This window comes from Ursus americanus, chromosome 25, assembly GCF_024610735.1.
Source record: "Ursus americanus isolate L20-20 chromosome 25, mUrsAme1.1.p, whole genome shotgun sequence".
NCBI classification, from domain to species: Eukaryota; Metazoa; Chordata; class Mammalia; order Carnivora; family Ursidae; genus Ursus; species Ursus americanus.
Genome location: NC_142151.1, coordinates 5495693 through 5512506, shown reverse-complemented (window position 1 = coordinate 5512506; position 16814 = coordinate 5495693). Strand labels below are relative to the sequence as shown.

At 59.2% G+C, this 16814-nt stretch overlaps 2 protein-coding genes across 12 annotated transcripts in view; one reads left to right on the top strand and one right to left on the bottom strand.

Annotated features, from left to right (window-relative positions):
• Positions 1-7340, top strand: part of TSPAN11 (tetraspanin 11) — a 77771-nt gene extending 70431 nt beyond the window's left edge. For 2 of the 4 annotated variants that reach the window (XM_087855552.1, XM_087855551.1), the window contains one exon: positions 3930-7340. Coding sequence is in view for 3 of the 4 variants with exons in the window: in XM_087855551.1 (XP_087711677.1) it covers positions 3930-3989 (60 nt within the window). In the remaining variant the exon portion in view is untranslated. Of the gene's footprint in view, positions 1-225; positions 2563-3926 lie in introns of those variants that run through there. The other 2 variants (XM_087855550.1, XM_087855553.1) reach the window with 2 other exon arrangements.
• Positions 7341-12960: 5620 nt separating this feature from the next.
• TSPAN9 (tetraspanin 9) overlaps positions 12961-16814 on the bottom strand; it is a 197818-nt gene continuing 193964 nt past the window's right edge. For all 8 annotated transcript variants that reach the window (XM_045781142.2, XM_045781143.2, XM_087855547.1 and 5 more), the window contains one exon: positions 12961-16517. In XM_045781142.2, the coding sequence (XP_045637098.1) occupies positions 16446-16517 (72 nt within the window). In that variant the 3' untranslated portion in view covers positions 12961-16445. The remainder of the gene's footprint in view (positions 16518-16814) is intronic.

Here is a 16814-nt window from a genome sequence, read left to right as displayed (position 1 = left end):
CCCCAAGGCTCAGGAGATAAAGGTGATGTCCTGTTTCCCTGATCCCCAGGACCAGAGGAGACCTTGCTAGGAAGTCAGAGGGCCTCCCCTCTTCCTATGTGACCTTGAGGATGTCATGTTCCCTCTCTGAGCCTCAGGTTCTTTTCCTATAAAATGGAGGAGTGGGACGTTTTCGAGCTTTCCGTGAAGTGGCAGACTTCTCTAATCCATGGAAATCTCACCTAGGAGTCCGGGGTATTAAACATGGGGAGGAGCTGCTTGGCCGGAGTTGGCGCCCTAAGGTTCCATGATTTTTGGTAAGGACCCTGCCTCAATGAGACTCATGTGCCGTAATATTCTAGAACATTAAAGCACGTCTTGTGAGTGCTCTGAACACGGAGCAGAAAATGTGACTAATGTGACAAACCCCGATTACAGGGATTTGGCCACGTTGTCCCTTGCGGCCCCGTGGATGTGTGGCCCAGGCGCTAATATGCTTAGGAGAGATGGTGGCGGACTGGAGGGACACAGGATCTCCACAGAGCCTCCGTGGCAGTAGGCTTCAACCTTGGCTGCACACGGGGGCCCCCGGGCGAGCTTTAGGACTGCCCAGGCTACACCCCAGCACCATCAAGTCACATCGTCTGGGGCTGGCACCCAGACACCACACACCCGTAAAGCTGCCTGGTGGGTCCCGAGTGCAGCCAGGCCAAGAACACTGGCGCAGGTGAGTGACAGGAGCACAGGGTGCCCAGAAGTCCAGTGTGAGCGGTCAGGGGCCAGGGGAAGATGGCACCATCACAGTCCCTAAACACCCACCGGCAGGCATGTGGGGAGCATGGGACATTCCCGGGAGGGACCAGAGGACAGACAGGAGCAACAGGCAGAATTTACGAGGAGACAGATTGCAGAATTTATTAACAATTGGAATATTCTGGCAGCAGTCCCTGCGGAGCACGAAGCTGTGTGGAGCTGCAGGCTGGCGCAGGGCTTGGGGGCTGGCAGGGACACAGCAGCGGGGCGTCCTGCCCGCAGTGGGCTGCGCGGCCCTCCCACGCTGCCGCCTAGCCTTCTGGGTGCACACCTGTTCCTTTCAGCAAGACCCTGCAGGGCCGCTCTGTCCGCCTCGGGCGTGTGACTCACTACTCAGGACTTTCAGACCTGAAAGGGGTAACTGGGGTCTTGAGGTACCTCCAAATCACAGACTCTTCCTTCTGGAAGGACCTCCCCAGCCGCTGGACCAGTGCGGTCAGCCCTGGCTGCACATGGCAATCAGGCCCGATTGCACAGGCTCGGGGTCAGACTGCCTGGGATGAAGCCTGGGCACAGGTGTTCTTTAAAGCCCTCCAGGCGATCCCAGTGTGCACCCGGGGTAGAGAACACTGGGCCCACCCTGTTCGTGTACCTCTGTAGACCCCCGGCCCAGCGATGTGGTCACCTGCTAACGGCGACACAGCCACAGTGGCAGAGCCAGCGAGGACCCCAACTCCAGCTTCCCCTCTTGTGTGCGGACTCTGGAGGCACTCCACTCTGAACTAACGTGGGAAGCTGATTTCTAGCATACTCTGGCAGGAAGCATATTCTGTCCAGGAAGGATGTGGGGGCTCAGCTCCCTTTTCCTACTGCCCTGCTCACACACACGCTCTCTGGAAGCCTCCCACCCAGAGGCCGTGCAGAGAGGCTAAAGGGAGAGCATTCTTCGTCAGCTTCGTAACGAGAGCTGCTCTGTGCCCGGTGCCGGGGCCACCACTGGGCAGGATGTGCCCCCTTCTCCCAGCAGGCTTGCACTCGAGGGAGGAGACACATAGAACATGGATTGTCACATGCAGTCAGGGGCGCTGTGCAAGTGCGAGAACTGGGGTTTGGGGGAGCACATAGGAGGCCATAACTTGCATGGGTAGTCAGGGAATGCTTCCTGGGGGAAGTGATGTATAATTAAATCTTGAAGGAGTATGACAAGAAGAATTAAGACGGGGACCAGTGACAGGGTGAGAGAATTGGATTTGCAAAGCCCTGGCTGGCTGCTGTGGAGGGAGGACCTTATCGTGAGGGCTCGGGAGAGCACTGCCTGGTCTCTCAAAGGCTCAGGGTGCGGGAGGGGAACCGTGATGTTGTCCTACCATCCTAGTTTTTAAAGAATCTCTCCAGGGAAGACTATCCACCAGTGAACAGACTGGAGGTTTTCCTATTGATAGAGGGAGCTTTGAGGCTCAGAGAGGGATATAACTGTGCCCAAGGTCACACAGCCCAAAACAGAAGCTACGCTGCTCCCACCCTGAGGTTCCAGACTGTAGGATGGAAACATGTCCTAGAGCCCAGAAAACTCACAAGACAGCCAAGATTGGGATCTATAGGTCATTAAAAGGGAAACTGAAAGATCATATTAGATTGCCCTACTGGGACCTCACTGGGCCTTCCTTGATGCTCTTGATAACAATCAGGCATTGGCCCAAAAACCTCAAAAGCAGCTGAAAGCACGCCCCCTCCCTGTTCGAAGGGCCCCGTTGGTGGCAAACGCTGTACCTAGGCAGGCTGCCAGAAGAGGGCGCCGTGCACATCAGCCCTGCCCCCGGCGCGCTGGGCCACGCCCCCTGCCCCCCCCTCCCGCCCCCCGCCCGCCCGCACCCATCCCCCCGCATCTCCTGCTCCAGCGCTCAGCTCAAGCGCGCTTTCTCTGCTCACCCCGGGCTGGCCGCCCGAAGCCATCGGGGCCGATTTCTGCATGTCCTCCATCAGGAAGGAGGTGCTGGTGCTCGCTCAGATATCGATGGCGTCCAGAGCTGCTCTGTATGACAGGGTGCTTGTGTGTGTGCACACGCGTATGTTGATGAGTGCATCCTTGGCCCCTCTGCATGTGTCAGGGTTCGGGCGGGGGGGGGGGGCATGTGGACATGCATCGGTGAGATTCTGGCCCGTACACCTCCCCCCTCACTGGGCCTTCCGTGGCTGGAAGAGCTGGGATGGCGCCTGCTTAAAGCCAGTGGGAGACAGTCTGAAAGCCGCGCTCCTGGGGCTCCCCTGTCCTGCCATGTGAGGACGGGGCGGGGCGGGGGAGGGGAGGAGAAGAAGCCCTCATCCTTGCCTGGTCAGAGCTCCGGCTGCACCCAGATGCGCTCTGGCAAGATCGGGTCAGCAGCAGCTGTTGAAAAAGCTTGGGAATGGTGGCAGCGCTGTTCCCTGTCTTTGGGGAAATCCACCTTCCGTGAGCCACAGGACAGTCATGGGGCTGCCCTCCTGCTGCCTCTGTCCTATGCTCAGGGAGTCGGGATCCAGTGACATCCCTGTCACAGCAAGATCACCATGGTGGGCCTCCTAGGTCTGACACATCCCCAGCTTCTGGTCCCGCATTTTAGAGATGGGCAAAGCGAGACCCCACGGGGACAGTGATTTTCTGGTACTGCCCTGCTTTGGGCAGGACACTCTGGGGCCTCCTTGTTCAGCTAGCGGATGTGGCAGAGGGGCTGTCAGGCCAACTCCTGGGGCTGGGGTGGGGGCTGGTGCCGCCATCCAAGCCGCCTTAGAGGATGAGTTGGTGACAGCCCCTGAGAGCCCCGGTTTCCCCAGCGGCTTCTGTACATAGCCAGAGAATCGACTAGGAGCCTTAGTTTTGCTCTGGAGTCTGAGAGCGGCAAGACGCAGACAGAGCCTCTCCTGGAGAAAGAGCTTCTGCCAGAGCAGCGAGGGAGTGGAGCTACTACCACTCAGGATAGGGTTAACTCGGGCCGTCTCTGGAGATCGAGGACCACAGCCCCATAGCGGATAGCTTGTTAGAAATGCAGACTCTCAGCTCCCCCCCCCCCCGCCCTCCAGGCCTCCTAAGTTGGACTTGGCCCTTTATCGAGGTCCCCACGTGTACACGCGAGGGTGGCCACCTGCTCCAGGGCACTCCGGGGCCGGCAGCTCACCAGGCTTCTGACTTCCCTTCGCCCCTCTGCTCTCTCGCCCAGCAGATCTGCGGGATGGTTCTCACCTGCTGTTTGCAACGGAGGCTCCAGCTGCATTTTTACTAATGGCCAACTCCCCCTCCAGCTGCCCCCCACAAACTCAGCTGCCCAGGTCCCACCTTGCAGGCCTGCAGAGTCAGCACCCACTTGTCTACAAACTCCCAGAAGCTGCCCCTACTCTGTGCCGAGCCCCTTCGGACCCACCAGTGCCCAAGACCCTGACTCTTGTGGTTCCCACCCAGACCGGGGCCCTCAGCCCCCTCCCTCCACTTCCAAGTGCTCACTGCCAGGGTCCCTGAGCAGGGCACCCATCCGCCAGCACCCCTCACCAGCAATGGGGGTCCTGTGAACTGCAGGAGGGTGAGAATCAGACCCTCTGCTCCCTCCCAGCTCTGGAAACTAGAATGAAGGTCTGAAAACTCCAGCCCCTCTGGGACTCCTTGCATTGGGCGCGTGAGCACCCCTCCTCTTATCTCTGCTCGGTGTCCTTCTCTTTTCCTACTGGGAAATGCTTAGGGTGGGGCAGTTAGGGTCAGCTCTGCCCCCAAGAAGACCCAGACCTTTGATGTGCCCACCCCCACACCTTCTCACCTGGAAGGGAATGCCCTGATGGCCTGGTTCCTTCCTGCAGGGCCCAGCAGTGGAGAGGTCTGGGGTGAGGACCCCGGAGCTGGGGTTGGGCAGAGATGGCTGGTGGCACTGCCAGGAAGGGGACCAAGGCAGGTAAGATGGCCACCACACAGGCACATGCTGCCCCAGGACCCTGCTCACTGCCCAAAAGCCATCCCTAGTAGAGGTCGCCCGGGAGACCATGGCCTTGAGCCCCAGTCCACAGTAATATGCCCCTCAGGGGTCGCCTCTCTATGGCCTGATTCTCAGGAAAGCCAGGTTTTTAAAATGATCTCCAGCTCTTAATGTTGGTGGGAGTGAAAAACCCTTCCTGACTAGGCTAAATCACAGACCCTGCAAAGTTGGAGGCACAGTGAAGGTGCAGCTCTGAGTGAGGGGTGCTCTGCTCTGAACCCCGTTTTTCCTGGGCCCACAGTCCCTGACCACAAGGCCACATGCTTAGAGGCTGTCACGCTCACGAGTTCCTCGGAGAGAGAGAGAAGGGCATGCGTGACTGCTGAAAGCTGTCATCAGCCGTGTGTGAGCTCACAGGGACGCAGAAAAGAAGCCAGCATTCTGCAGAGGTCGGGCCACGGCAGCTGCGGGAACCCACACGGCCTGAGTCACACATCGTCACCCTTCCCCCGCCCACGCTGGGGCAGCCACCCTGAGGGGCATGGACTGTCCACCACTCGGGATGACCCGTTTCATCCATTTCACTCATTCATTTTCCTGGGGAGGCAGGAATGAATCTCGGCCTTCGGTGAGGGGATGAGGCTTGCTTAAAATGTTTGTGACTGCTCTCTTCTCCCTCCCTCTCCCAACAGCCTTGCCCCAACTCAGGGGGGCCCCTCCGGCCTCGCCACTGCGTCCGGGGCCTGGTGGTTACCGAGGGCCAGCTGTGTGCTTAGAATGTGTTAGTCACCTAAGTGCTTTCTCTCATAGCAACCGCTGCAAGAAGCTACTATTATCCCACTCTACAGACGACAAAATTAAGGCTCAGAGCTGTTAAAAGACTGGCCGGCAGTGGCTGTGGCTACTGTCCTGCAGCCCCAGGCGGGTGGTAACAAGGGAAGCTGGGCTGGGAGCCCCTGCTCTGTGGCGTCCTCCGGCTCTCCGTCCCTGCAGGAAGCCGTCAGGCTGACACTACGAACAGAGTGTCTCTCAGGGGTCACTGTCCAAGATCAGCAGCCTGGCCCCCCTTCCCGGAGCAGACCGAACCATCCCTCGGCCCTGGTGCCCACGCGCCCTGCACATCGGCAGTCAGCGGAGCGGCGTGACTTCTTTCCCACTGACAGCCAGGCGGTGCAGGGGCTCAGGTGGTGAGCTGGGGCCCTGGGGACCACCACGCAGGGGAATGGCCAGCGCTGACACTGAGTGAGAGCAGACCAGACTTCAGCCTCGGAACCTGCGACGGCGTGCAGAATCTCCCAGCCAGGCGGAGATCACATCTGGGGACACAGAGGGCTGGCGAGGGCACGGGGAAACGCCTCTCCCTGCCCCATGCGGGGGGCCGGGGGGAAGGTCTCAGGTCACAGGCACTCAGAGCAGCCCTGGGCCGTAAGGAGGCTCCCTGGGGGGCCATGTTAACCACCTCCAGCTACCTTTTCCTCCCCTGATTGCTGCTGCGGGGCTCCGGGAGAGCAGAGCACAGCGGGGTCTCTGTCTCACAGAGCTGACAGCCTGCAGTCTCATCCGGCAGTTCAGCCCGTGCAAGGCCACAGGCACTTAGGCCTGGAAGGGCCAGCACAGCCCTCGGTGAGGGGGAGGGTGTCCCCAGGATCCTTGTGCCCTGCAGCTAGTTTGGGTCTTAGGATCAGACACTCTGGTCCATCCCAGGGTTTGGAGATAGAGGAAGTGAACTGAAACCCTTGCATCACCACCCACCCCACTTTCCGCCTTGCAAACGCTCTCGCTTTCTGGCCACTTGGGGCCTGGGGACAGAAGGGGAGGGGGAGGGGAAGGCGGTTGACTAGGTAGGAGAAAACGCCGTCTTCTGTGTCCCTGCTGGGTGGCACTCACATCGCCCAGGATGCTAGTGATGTGTTGGAACCAGCAGTTCTCAAACTTGACGATGCATCAACTCGCCTGGAGGGCTTTTTACCAGATTGCCTAGTCTCACCGCTGCAGAGGCGGGGTGGAGAACTTGCGTTTCCACCAAGCTCCCAGGTGATGTGGACACTGCTGTCCCCGGACCTTTGAGAACCGCTGCTTCAGACCACCCCACCAAGGACACTTGGCCTTTGTATGCGTGTCAACCCTCAGCATCCATGGTCCGTCAGGATGTCTGGTTGGAGCCCAGCACATTCACCGCATGACGGGGGGCCGCACCTGCTCTGCCCTCTGCGTGGGTCTGTGACCGTGGCTGGGAGACCAGGTGTCTGGGAGACCAGGTGTCTGGGTCCTCTTCCTGGAAGGGAACAGATTAGTTTCCAGCCACCTTCCGTGTGCCTTGGGAGAGTCCAGCCCCATTCTCGTCACCCCCACTTTCTAGTTTAGCACAATGGCCCTGCCCTACCTGTACTCCATCCCCCAGCCTCCCCTCCTGCTTCTGCCCCCAGACACCCCGTGCAAGTGCCACTAGGAATCACAGGCAGCCCAGTAGTAGGCCAAATGGGCTTCTGGAACCAGCCGGCCATGGATACGGGTCGTCACAATATTCTAGAAACCGAGAAGTTGCCTTAACCTAGTGCATAGGAGAAGTTGCTGTAGAGTTGTGAACATGCCCGTCTCCTCAGCTGGCCTCAGTGCAAGCCTGGCCTCACCTGCTGGGTGGCATGATAATTAAAGAATTGTATCTAGAACTACCTTCTGTTGCTTTTTTCCTCCTCCACAGGGAAATCTCAGGCCATCGGTTCATCAGATGTCTTTCAACCCACTGTCCGTGCTGGAGAAGACATTAATCATGGGGAGGAGAAAAAGGGGGAGCCCTATTAGGAAACCCACTGACCACTCTGATCAGGGTCCTGCTTACCCTTTCTTTGGTCAACTCCTACCTTTTCTTTGTGTGAACGGAGCTTGCCATGCCTACACATGTGCCATGGGCTCCTGGCTGCGAGAGCCGGGCTCAAACAAGTGGGCTGAGACGGCGCTCCTCTGAAAGCTCTCTGTCTGTGGTCAGCCCTCGTCCCCGCGCCACTCGCCACGATGCGCGGCCGGCTCTGTCTGTGAGCCTGCAGTCTGCACGTCCTGCTGTGGCCATCCCCTGGTGCTGGCTGCCGCAGACACTGCGTGTGGTGAGGGGTCAGGGGCAAGGGCCCCTCCCGCTGGCCCTCAGGCTCTCAGCTGAGCGTCAGAAGCCAAGCCACACACTCCTACAGCGACCCAGACCCCCAGCCCACCTCACTCCAGAGTGACAGTGCTTCTGCCCCTGGACCAGCTGATTTGTCCGCATCCCCAAATCCAGAGTGGGACGCTCTTCCATCCGAATGCAAAAAGACTTCAATCTCATGTTTCAGAGGAGCGGGGGGCATCGGGTTGTCAGTGTGGAGCCACAGGAAGTAAATGCTTTGATGACACAAACCATTCATCCGATCTCATCCTCTCTTCCATCTAGAAAACTTGCTGGAGGTGGGGTGGGTGAGTGGGCGAGCCTGAACTGTGCCTGGGAAAGCTGGCCTCTGGGGGTCCCAAGATGGCCAGACTGGGGTGGGGTGGGGAAGCAGATGGGAAGTGAGCCTCTCAGCTGGGGAGAAGCTGGAAGGGGCCTGCTCACTTGCTATGTAAGCAGATTTAGTCTGCAGGCCTGGCCAGCTCTCGTGGGTCTCCCCAGTCCCTGTGGTCAAGTTCATTCCCTGAACAGTGACAGCAGCAGCTCTCTGATGGCTTGCATATTAGACAAGGAGTGGACCCAGTCCAGGGCCCATCCAAGGCCACCTGTGTTGCTAGATCCAGACATCTGGTCTCCTCCAGCATCACTGTGAGTGTATGCGTGTGTGTGCCCGTGGACAGAAGCACACAAGCGTGCCTGGGAGGGACGAGCAATGCTCTGGGCCCTGCTTCCTGCACACGGGAGCCCGGTGTGTGAGCGTCACTGCTGTCTAGAGAGGCTCTGGTGGCCACCAGGGGCCTCGGGTAGGTGGGCAGCAGCAAGAAGCTCTGTGAAGCTGTCCTCCTCAGTGGCCACCAGCTGGCCCTGTCTGCGGCCACTGCTTCCCAGCAGGGGCCAGTGCCTCGTGTCAGTGCCAATGCCAGCCTGTCATGTCACCACAAGGTGGGCTGCTTTGAACTGGGACCCTGGTTCCTACTCCCTCTCCCCAGCTGAGAATAGTGAGGCTGTCAGTGGGGGTGGGGGAGACACAGGGTCCAAAACCCACATCATTCCACTACTTCTTCTTAAAAACAACTACACGAGAAGCCCCTACTTCCCTGTTCCTCCTGCTTCTGTCCCCGGGCTGAAACCCGGGGAGCAAGGACCGAGCACAAAGGAGAGGGTGCTGAGAGGGATGCAGGGAAGCCTTTGGATCAGGTCAGGGGTGAAGAGGGCGGCGAGGAGAGCTTCCATCTGGCCCTCACTGTCAGCAAGGTACCAACAGCATCATTGCACTGAGGACGTGACCTGGGCAGCCAGAGCCAAGAGGGTTATGTTCCCATCCGCCTGGGCGCTCATGAAGAGGTCATGAGCAATTTCCACTGGACTCCTAAAATACTGAAAGCAGCTCATGAATCCCTAATTGCAATGTAGAGAACCCCCCATTTGGGGATGAGATCAAATCCAACATGTCTCCCTGAGTTGCCAATTGTAAATAAGAAGGCTGAGTCCTTTCAGGAACTAGCGTCCCTTTCCCGAGAAAAGACATGTATTGAGAGTATGTTGGGATCCCAGGAATTCAGGTGGGGGCGTCAGTGGGGGCACGAGGAGGGAGACAAAGAGCAGGGAGCTTCCCGAGGCCCCTGAATGACAGCACAGGGGCCCGCCTTGTCCACAGGTTGGATCGGCCCGCTCTGGGTGTTGGCCGAGGGTAGGTCTTAGAACTCCGCAGCCAACAGGAGGAAAATCTCTGAGCCACAGGCTCAGTCCACCAGGCGCAGCCACAGACCACTGTGTGGCCCTGCTCTACCAGTTTCCCGCCCTCCTCTGCATGAAGGGGCACCCAGGGAAAGCGGGCAGCGCCCACGTTTTGCCCCAGCCCGCTCTCGGCTGCCCGGCAGTCTGTGGGGCCACTGAGGGGACAGGCCAGCAGGCAGCTTCTGAGAGCCGGGCCCCGGCGTGCCCTGTGGCGTGGCCTTCTGCTTTGTGTTCGCTTAAGGAGGCACGGTGGTCCATCTCCACAGCTGTCCTTAAACTCAGCAGAAATGAGACGGCTCCATCAATAGCCTCCCCCTCTTGCTGACTGCTTTAGAAGGGACCATCGCAATGCCAGTACTTGTGTCCAGAGTGACGGTCATTGAATCTGACTTCCCTCTCGTTTCTGTGGAGTCTTGAATGCTGCTCCTGGGCCATTCCAGAGCAAAACGGAGGCATGGGAGGAAGCTGCCCCCGCCCCAAGCCCGCACATCTCCGTTCCACAGCTCACTACCACCCCCCATATACCGACTCCCCTCTCCAGATTACTCTCCTGTGTCCCCAGCTTTCAGCCAGGGGGACGCTCTTCCTTGGGGTTCCACCTCTAGTCTGGGGACTCCTGAGAACAGATCTGACCAGTTTCTTGCCAAGCGCTTACCCTGGTCCAGGCACCAGCCGGACGTCTTTACACGCATGGTTTTATTGAATCCTCATGGCAAATCTGGAAAATAGCTACTGTCCTCCTCGTGCAGATGATGAGAGCAGGACAAGCTCAGTGAGCGCCCAGGGCTCACAGGGCCAGCACACACAGAGTGAGAACTCGGACCCTCCACTCTGCACCCAGTGCTCTTCACCCGGACATGGCCCATCTCTAATGCTGAAAGTTCAGGCGGTGTGACAGCAGATAAAATAGCTGAGGTCAGGAGAAACCTAGATAACGTATATGAAAGCATTTTGCAAGCTGCGAGGCTCAATGCAAACAGGAGATTTAATTCTACACGCTGGTCTCCAGCTGCACATGAGCACCGAGCCCGGAAAACACATTCATCCTCCACTTGGTGCAAACAATTAGTCATCTACCTGTCCAGGGCCACCGACGTCATGTTGGATGAATGGCAAGAATGCTCTTCCCTCCCCTGGCGCTCCACTCCCCCCCTCCCCCCGCCGCCCCAGTAAATCCAGTTAATCACCAAGTCTTTCAGTTCTCCTGTATGTCTCCTGCTTTTGTCTCCCTCCCACTGACACGTCCCTGTGGGTTCCATCGTCTCTCACTTGTCACTGTCACAGCCCCTCCCTGATGTCCCTGCATCCACCCTGTCCCATTTTACCACTCTCCACGCCGCAACCAGAGGGATCCTTCCCGAGCGCAGATCTGAGCCAGGCATGCACAACTTCAAGCCTGTCAGCGGGCTCCCACCGCTCTCGGCTTCCAGTTCAAAGTCTCCCCTGGCTTGGTACCTCCTGGTCTGTGGCTGCCGCTCTCTCCAGACACCTCCATTCACACTTGCTCCGTGCGCCCACTCCAACGACATCAGCAGGGCACACCTTCCAATCCTCATCGGGTTAACTGCTGTCTTCGGCTCCCAGCTGTGACATCGCCTCCCCGAGTTGGGGTCAGCGCCTCGCCCACCCCGTGAATGGCACGATCGTAGCACCGAGTTGCAACCCTGTTTTTCTGTGGTCCCCATCGGGCTGCTGGCTCTGTAAGCGCAGGGTTTGGTCTGGGTCCTTCATCATTCTTCCCCAGGTGCTTGGCCCAAGTTAGCATTCAATACGTCTTCGGGTGGATAAGCATCTTGTCCCTGCAAGCCCTGGTCTGGGCCATTTTGAAGGCGCTCTCGCATGGGTACCAAGCCTGCTCTGTTGCTCGCAAGTCATCCTTTCCCACGTGCCCTTCGCTGAGCACAGATGGGGAGGCAGCTCTCCCACCAAGGCACACGGGATGGGGGAAGGGCCCCCAGGGTCAGCTCGCCACCCCCCCATGGGCTGAAGAGCCCAGCACCCGTCCCAGAAGGTCCTAGCCCAGTCATTAGACATCCCCAGTGATAAACAGCACCCAGCCCTGTCCTGGTAAGAACACTATCTCCCTGGCCAGCCAGCACAGCCCGCCTTAGCACAGCCTAGCTCATCCGACCGGAGCCCAGTGCTAACAGAGCATGGCCCCGGGAGCCAGGGGACTTCACTGCCCCCCCCCCAGCATCCCCGTGGGTGTCCACAGGCTAGGGGACAGGAGCCAGAGCTGGGCAGAGAGGAAGTGGCTTTCGCCCCCATACCTATGACTTGGTTATTCCTCACAGGATGTTGGAGGGTCACCCACCACTAGTTCATGCCTAACTCCTAACTCCGCGGCCATATGGTCCCCTCTGGTACATCTCCTTAGAGAGGGTTTCAGGAGCTCCAGTCTAGCTGAACCTTTGACAGAGCGTCCCTTCCGACTTCTCACTCCTCAGCAAACCTCCGGAGGCTTTGGGACATAGCAGCTGCAGGACAGGGTCCCAAAGCCAGATGCTCTGGGACAATTCCCTGCTAATTTGACCACTGCCTTGAGGAAGAGGGAGTGAGCCCGCCCTCCACACATGGAGGGCTGCGGAGAAGCCCCCTCCTGCTACCGGGCCCACACGGCACACTCACTCTTGGCTCCCACACCAGCCCGGTACACGTGTAGCAATGCACACACACACGTGGCCCGGATGAGGATGACCTCTGACCTCCCATCACCTGCAACTCGTCCCTGTGACTGCGCCAGCCGAGACAGCTTCACATGCCAGAACCCAACCAAGGACACTGTGAGGCCGCAGTAGCAGCGGGTTCGCATGGTAGGAAATGCCCCCCCACCACTCCCCACTGAACTGTCATACTGACTTGCTATTCCCGTGCCTTCTCTGAGGCTGTCTCAGAGTCCCCCCCCCCAAGAGAGCCCAAGTCATGCTGTGATCCCCCCACTCCTGGAAGACATTCAGCCCCAAATGGACCCCAGGAACACCAGAGGGATTGGGGACACACTATACCTAAACCTGATAGCCCCTGCCCCTACGGGAAGCCACGAATGACTTACTCCTTGCCCCTCCCCGAACACACTTCCAGGCCTTCCCACAGGCCTGGCCACATGTGACCAGTGACAGACACCAAGGTGGGAGCTGACCTTTCCTGCAGAGAGCTCGGGCCTCTGGGACTGGTCCCCAACCAGGTCTGCATCCAGTCACTGGGCAGGGGCACCACAGAGGGGACTGAGCCCCACTGCGCCCAGCCGACCTGGAACCTGGGCCCGAGAAGAGGAGAGGAAGTCCTTGCTGTGGGGTTTTCTTGGACAAACGGTAGGGCCAGTGCCTGATCTGTCTTTCTGTCCCTCACACCAACCACCGCAAGAAGTCAAGTCACAGTCGTGGCTGAGCGAACACAAACACACCACGAAGAGGTCACCTGTTGTACTTTTGACATGGTATCAGTTTTTATTTAAAAACATGCTAAAAACATGGTGTTCAAGAAAGCCAGGACCAGGATGGAGGAAGCGCACAGATACGGCATCGCAAGCAGAAAAGTGCATCTGAACCCAACAAGCGAGCTGACCCTGCTCGCCCGCGCTCCTGCGCTCCCGGGGCTGGGTGGGGTGTGGGCATGAGCCCCCGGCTCCGGCCCTCGGGTGCCCGGCAGGGGCAGGGAGGCCAGGACCCGCCAGGACCACTGCCTCTCTGAGGAGCGGAGGAGCGAGATGGGAGGCCAGGACCGCTGGAGGCTGGATGCAGAGGGCGGAGGGATGAAGGGGGGGCTCCAGGAACCCGGCACCCAGCTCCCGTCCGACACCAGGTCCCTGCTAGTTAGCACCTCCACCAGTGTGGGTGGGCAGGGGGCTGCAGAGGCGGGGACGGTCATTTCCAGCCACCTGGACTGCTTTGGGGCCACCAAAGCAAGGAGGGATGGCCACCTGGGTTCAAGTCAAACCAGAACACCCGCATGAGGGTCTGGGGTGGGGCGAGCCACCTTCGTAGAGTGAGAGCCCAAGATGCAGGCCCATGCTGGTGGGGAGAAGGGGTGACAGTGCTCCAGCTGGGGCATGGAGGTGGAGACTCGCCCCCCACACCTGCTACAGCCCCTCCCCAAGGGTAATTCTCGGTCCCTGCTCGCCCACCTCCTCGGCAAGATGGCTGCAGGAAAGGCCAAGTCTTCGGCCGGCACGCCCTTGACGCTGTCTACAGAACCTTGACCTTCTAAGTGGAATCGGTGAACTGCCTGCATCAGAGCTGACTGAACTCACTCTGAACTTGGCGAGGGAAGCCCCAAGTGAGAGGGATTATTCAGGTAATCCTGCCCCACTGAGATCACAGTCAGGAGGAAGAGAAGACACGGGGCCACCCCACAGACATCGCACGGTGTGGCCTTCCTTGGGCTGTGGGTGCCAGCCTGCAGGAAGGGAAGGGGCTGGGAAGAGCACCCCCCACCACTCGTGCCTTCCACGCAGGGGAAACTCAGTCAAATGCCTACACAGCCAAGCACGAGGGGGAGGCAGGAAGGCAGTCTGGGGGACGGTGGACAAGGCGGACAGACAGGTGAGCGGAGGGGGCACTGAGGGGGAGGAGGGACTATGGTCGAGGTTCCAGGGCCAGAGGACGCCCCTAAAGCCCCAGAAACATAAGATTGCCAGGGAGGCTATGCACATGCCCCCCGGGTGTTAGGTTTTGCTGTGGATTTGAACAAAAATTGAAATTACATTGATAGGCATGCCCAAGCCCGCCCCATCCCACCCCCAGCCCCAAGCACAGGATCCTCATGCACCGAGTCCCAGGCGGCCATGCCAGGGCCTGCTTGCTGAGCGCCTGTCCGCCGCGGTGGCAGGTCTGCTCTGCGCCCTGTGGAGGAGAGGCCCCGGGGCAGACCAGGAACACAGCGGCGCCAGGAGACCTGGGAGGGCAGTCTGGCTCACGCGTGTGCTTGCCCCATTCTCCACCCAAGGACCCACCTTCCCAGCATCCCCAGGGGCACCTCTGCACCTGTCTCAGGGGGGTGGTCTTTACTCTGCCTGACTCGCTGAGACCACCCTACTCTCCATGCCTCACCCCCCAAAGTCTGGAATCCTCAACACACCAAAAGTTCTGTACTTCTGGTCCCGACTGTATTTTACTTAGGCCAGTGGAGGTGTTGCTGGCTGGGAGGCCAGGTCTCAGCTTCTGGAACACACAAGTGAAGGCAGGAGAGGAGACGTGGGCTTGTGGGAAATCAAGGGACTGGACCAACAGGTGCAGGAAAAAGGCAGCTGTCCCACATGAGGCCCCATCGGGGAAGGGCACCAAACCTAGCTGGCTAGTGGATAACCTTTTTGAGCTCAGTCGCTTGAATTCTTGACTTTATTTTTTTTAACTGCAAAAACACTCCCTTAGGCCAGCACGAAGTCCTATGGGGGCCCTTCTGTAGTCAGATGTCCCACCCTGACTGTTGGGCTCCTATTCCGTGACCTAGGCTGCTTGCTTCCTGGGGCGACTGTAGCAAGACCCAGCCTGACCTCTCTGGGCTTCTCCTGAGGGCCACAGAGGACATGATCGCCACCACTCCACCATGTGAACCCCAATGAAGGGGATGAGGGTCCCGGGGTCCCAGGGCCATCCTTCCCCCACCCCCTCAGCAGGGACTCTGCCACCCAGTGAATGTGGCTGGAATGATCGTGGGCCCCACTCCACCTTCCCCTCCTGATGGTCATGGGTCCTCTGCCACTGTCTGAGCAGCAAAACATCAGGACTGCTTCCCCTTCCAGAAGCAATGTGAGAAAGTGAGCAGCATCTGAACTAGAGAGGTATTTGTCCGAGAGTTTCTAGCAGGAATGTCTGTGAAAGTACTGGGGTTTGCAGAACCTGTCGCGGGAATGCCCGCATGGGGCGGAAGGGGAGCCTCCCGAGCCAGCAGACGGCAGGAGGAAGGAAGAAGGGAAACCAGAAAGACTGCTCATCAGTGAACTGTAAGGACCCACAGAGCCCTGGCCAAGCTCCCGGTGAAGTACTGCGCCAGCCCCCCAGAGGACTCCCAACCGCCCGGGCCACTGGCACTGGCATCAGCAAAGGCCTCACCCCTGCACAGGATGTCCCTCCGCCGCACGCGCCTCTCCCAGGACCCCCGGGCCACAGACGACCGCCCCCCTGCCTGGCCCCCTCTTCCTTCTGCTCAGCGCATCCTGAGCCAGGCCCGGCGCGTCTCACCGCAGGGCCTCCTGAGTGTGGCACAGTGGTTCGTCCTGACTGAAACCTGACGGACATCCTCTTTCCCCACCTTCCCCTACCCTCGGGGGGGAAAAAAAAATCAAACCATTACAGAAATCAACGCAGTAAAAAGTTATAAATCAGAAAGCTAACCCTAAACTTATCTGAGAGATAATATTCCTGAATAATCATAATCAGAGTAAAATAAAAAAGTTACACTGTAAGGTATAAAAAGCCTGGGCAAGATGCTCCTGGGGCCATGCCCAGAGGCGGTCAGACCCCCGCCCCCGCCAGCTCCCCCACGGGGGTGGCCGTGGACGCCAGTGGCCTCCGCTGGGCAGTCTGTCCACCAGGAGGGAGCACTCTGCTCCCCACCCCCACGGGGACAAAGTGTCAGGGTGAGGAAGGGCAGGGGCAGAAACGCATCCGTGCTGGGGGGCTCCTGGAGCACGAACCCGGCCCACCCTGTCTTCTTTGGCAAATACACAGATGCAGGAACCCAGGCGCCCCCAGCACCCCAAGGTCCGGGCGCACCTCCTCCACACCTCCTCCTCCCTGGCCCTCCACCCACCAAGAAGGCTGAGGAGGACTGGGCTGGGGGCAGCGGGCTGGGGAGGTGGGTGCGGGGGTCAGCAGTCTGGAGAGCGCGGGCAGGCAACACAAAGCTCAAATCTTCTTCCCGGCACAGTGTCCGTGTGGGGGCCGGGGTGCTCCCAGCCAGCCGGCTCAGGCGTCGTACTTTTTACCAGTCCGGTGGATGTGCTGGAAGAGGGTCATGGAGAAGGCCATGCCCAGAATCTGAAAGACAAGGGGGAGAGGGCCTGGGACGGAAGCCTGTGGCCTGGGCTCTGCCGCGTGGCACCTGGGGCGAGTGGGGACAACCACTCGTGGGCTTGAAAGTTGCTGGCAGAAGGAGTCACACACCCAGGAGCTCAGCCCCTCAGAGCCACTGGTACAGGATACCACACATCTCGGAGGCTCAGAAATCTGCCTACTTCCGAGGACTGTGGTGAGGACAGAAGGCACAAAGGACCTGGTCCTGAGTGGTGGCTACCAAGGAACTGAGGAGGGGGCCAGGAAGGTGGCAAGAACATT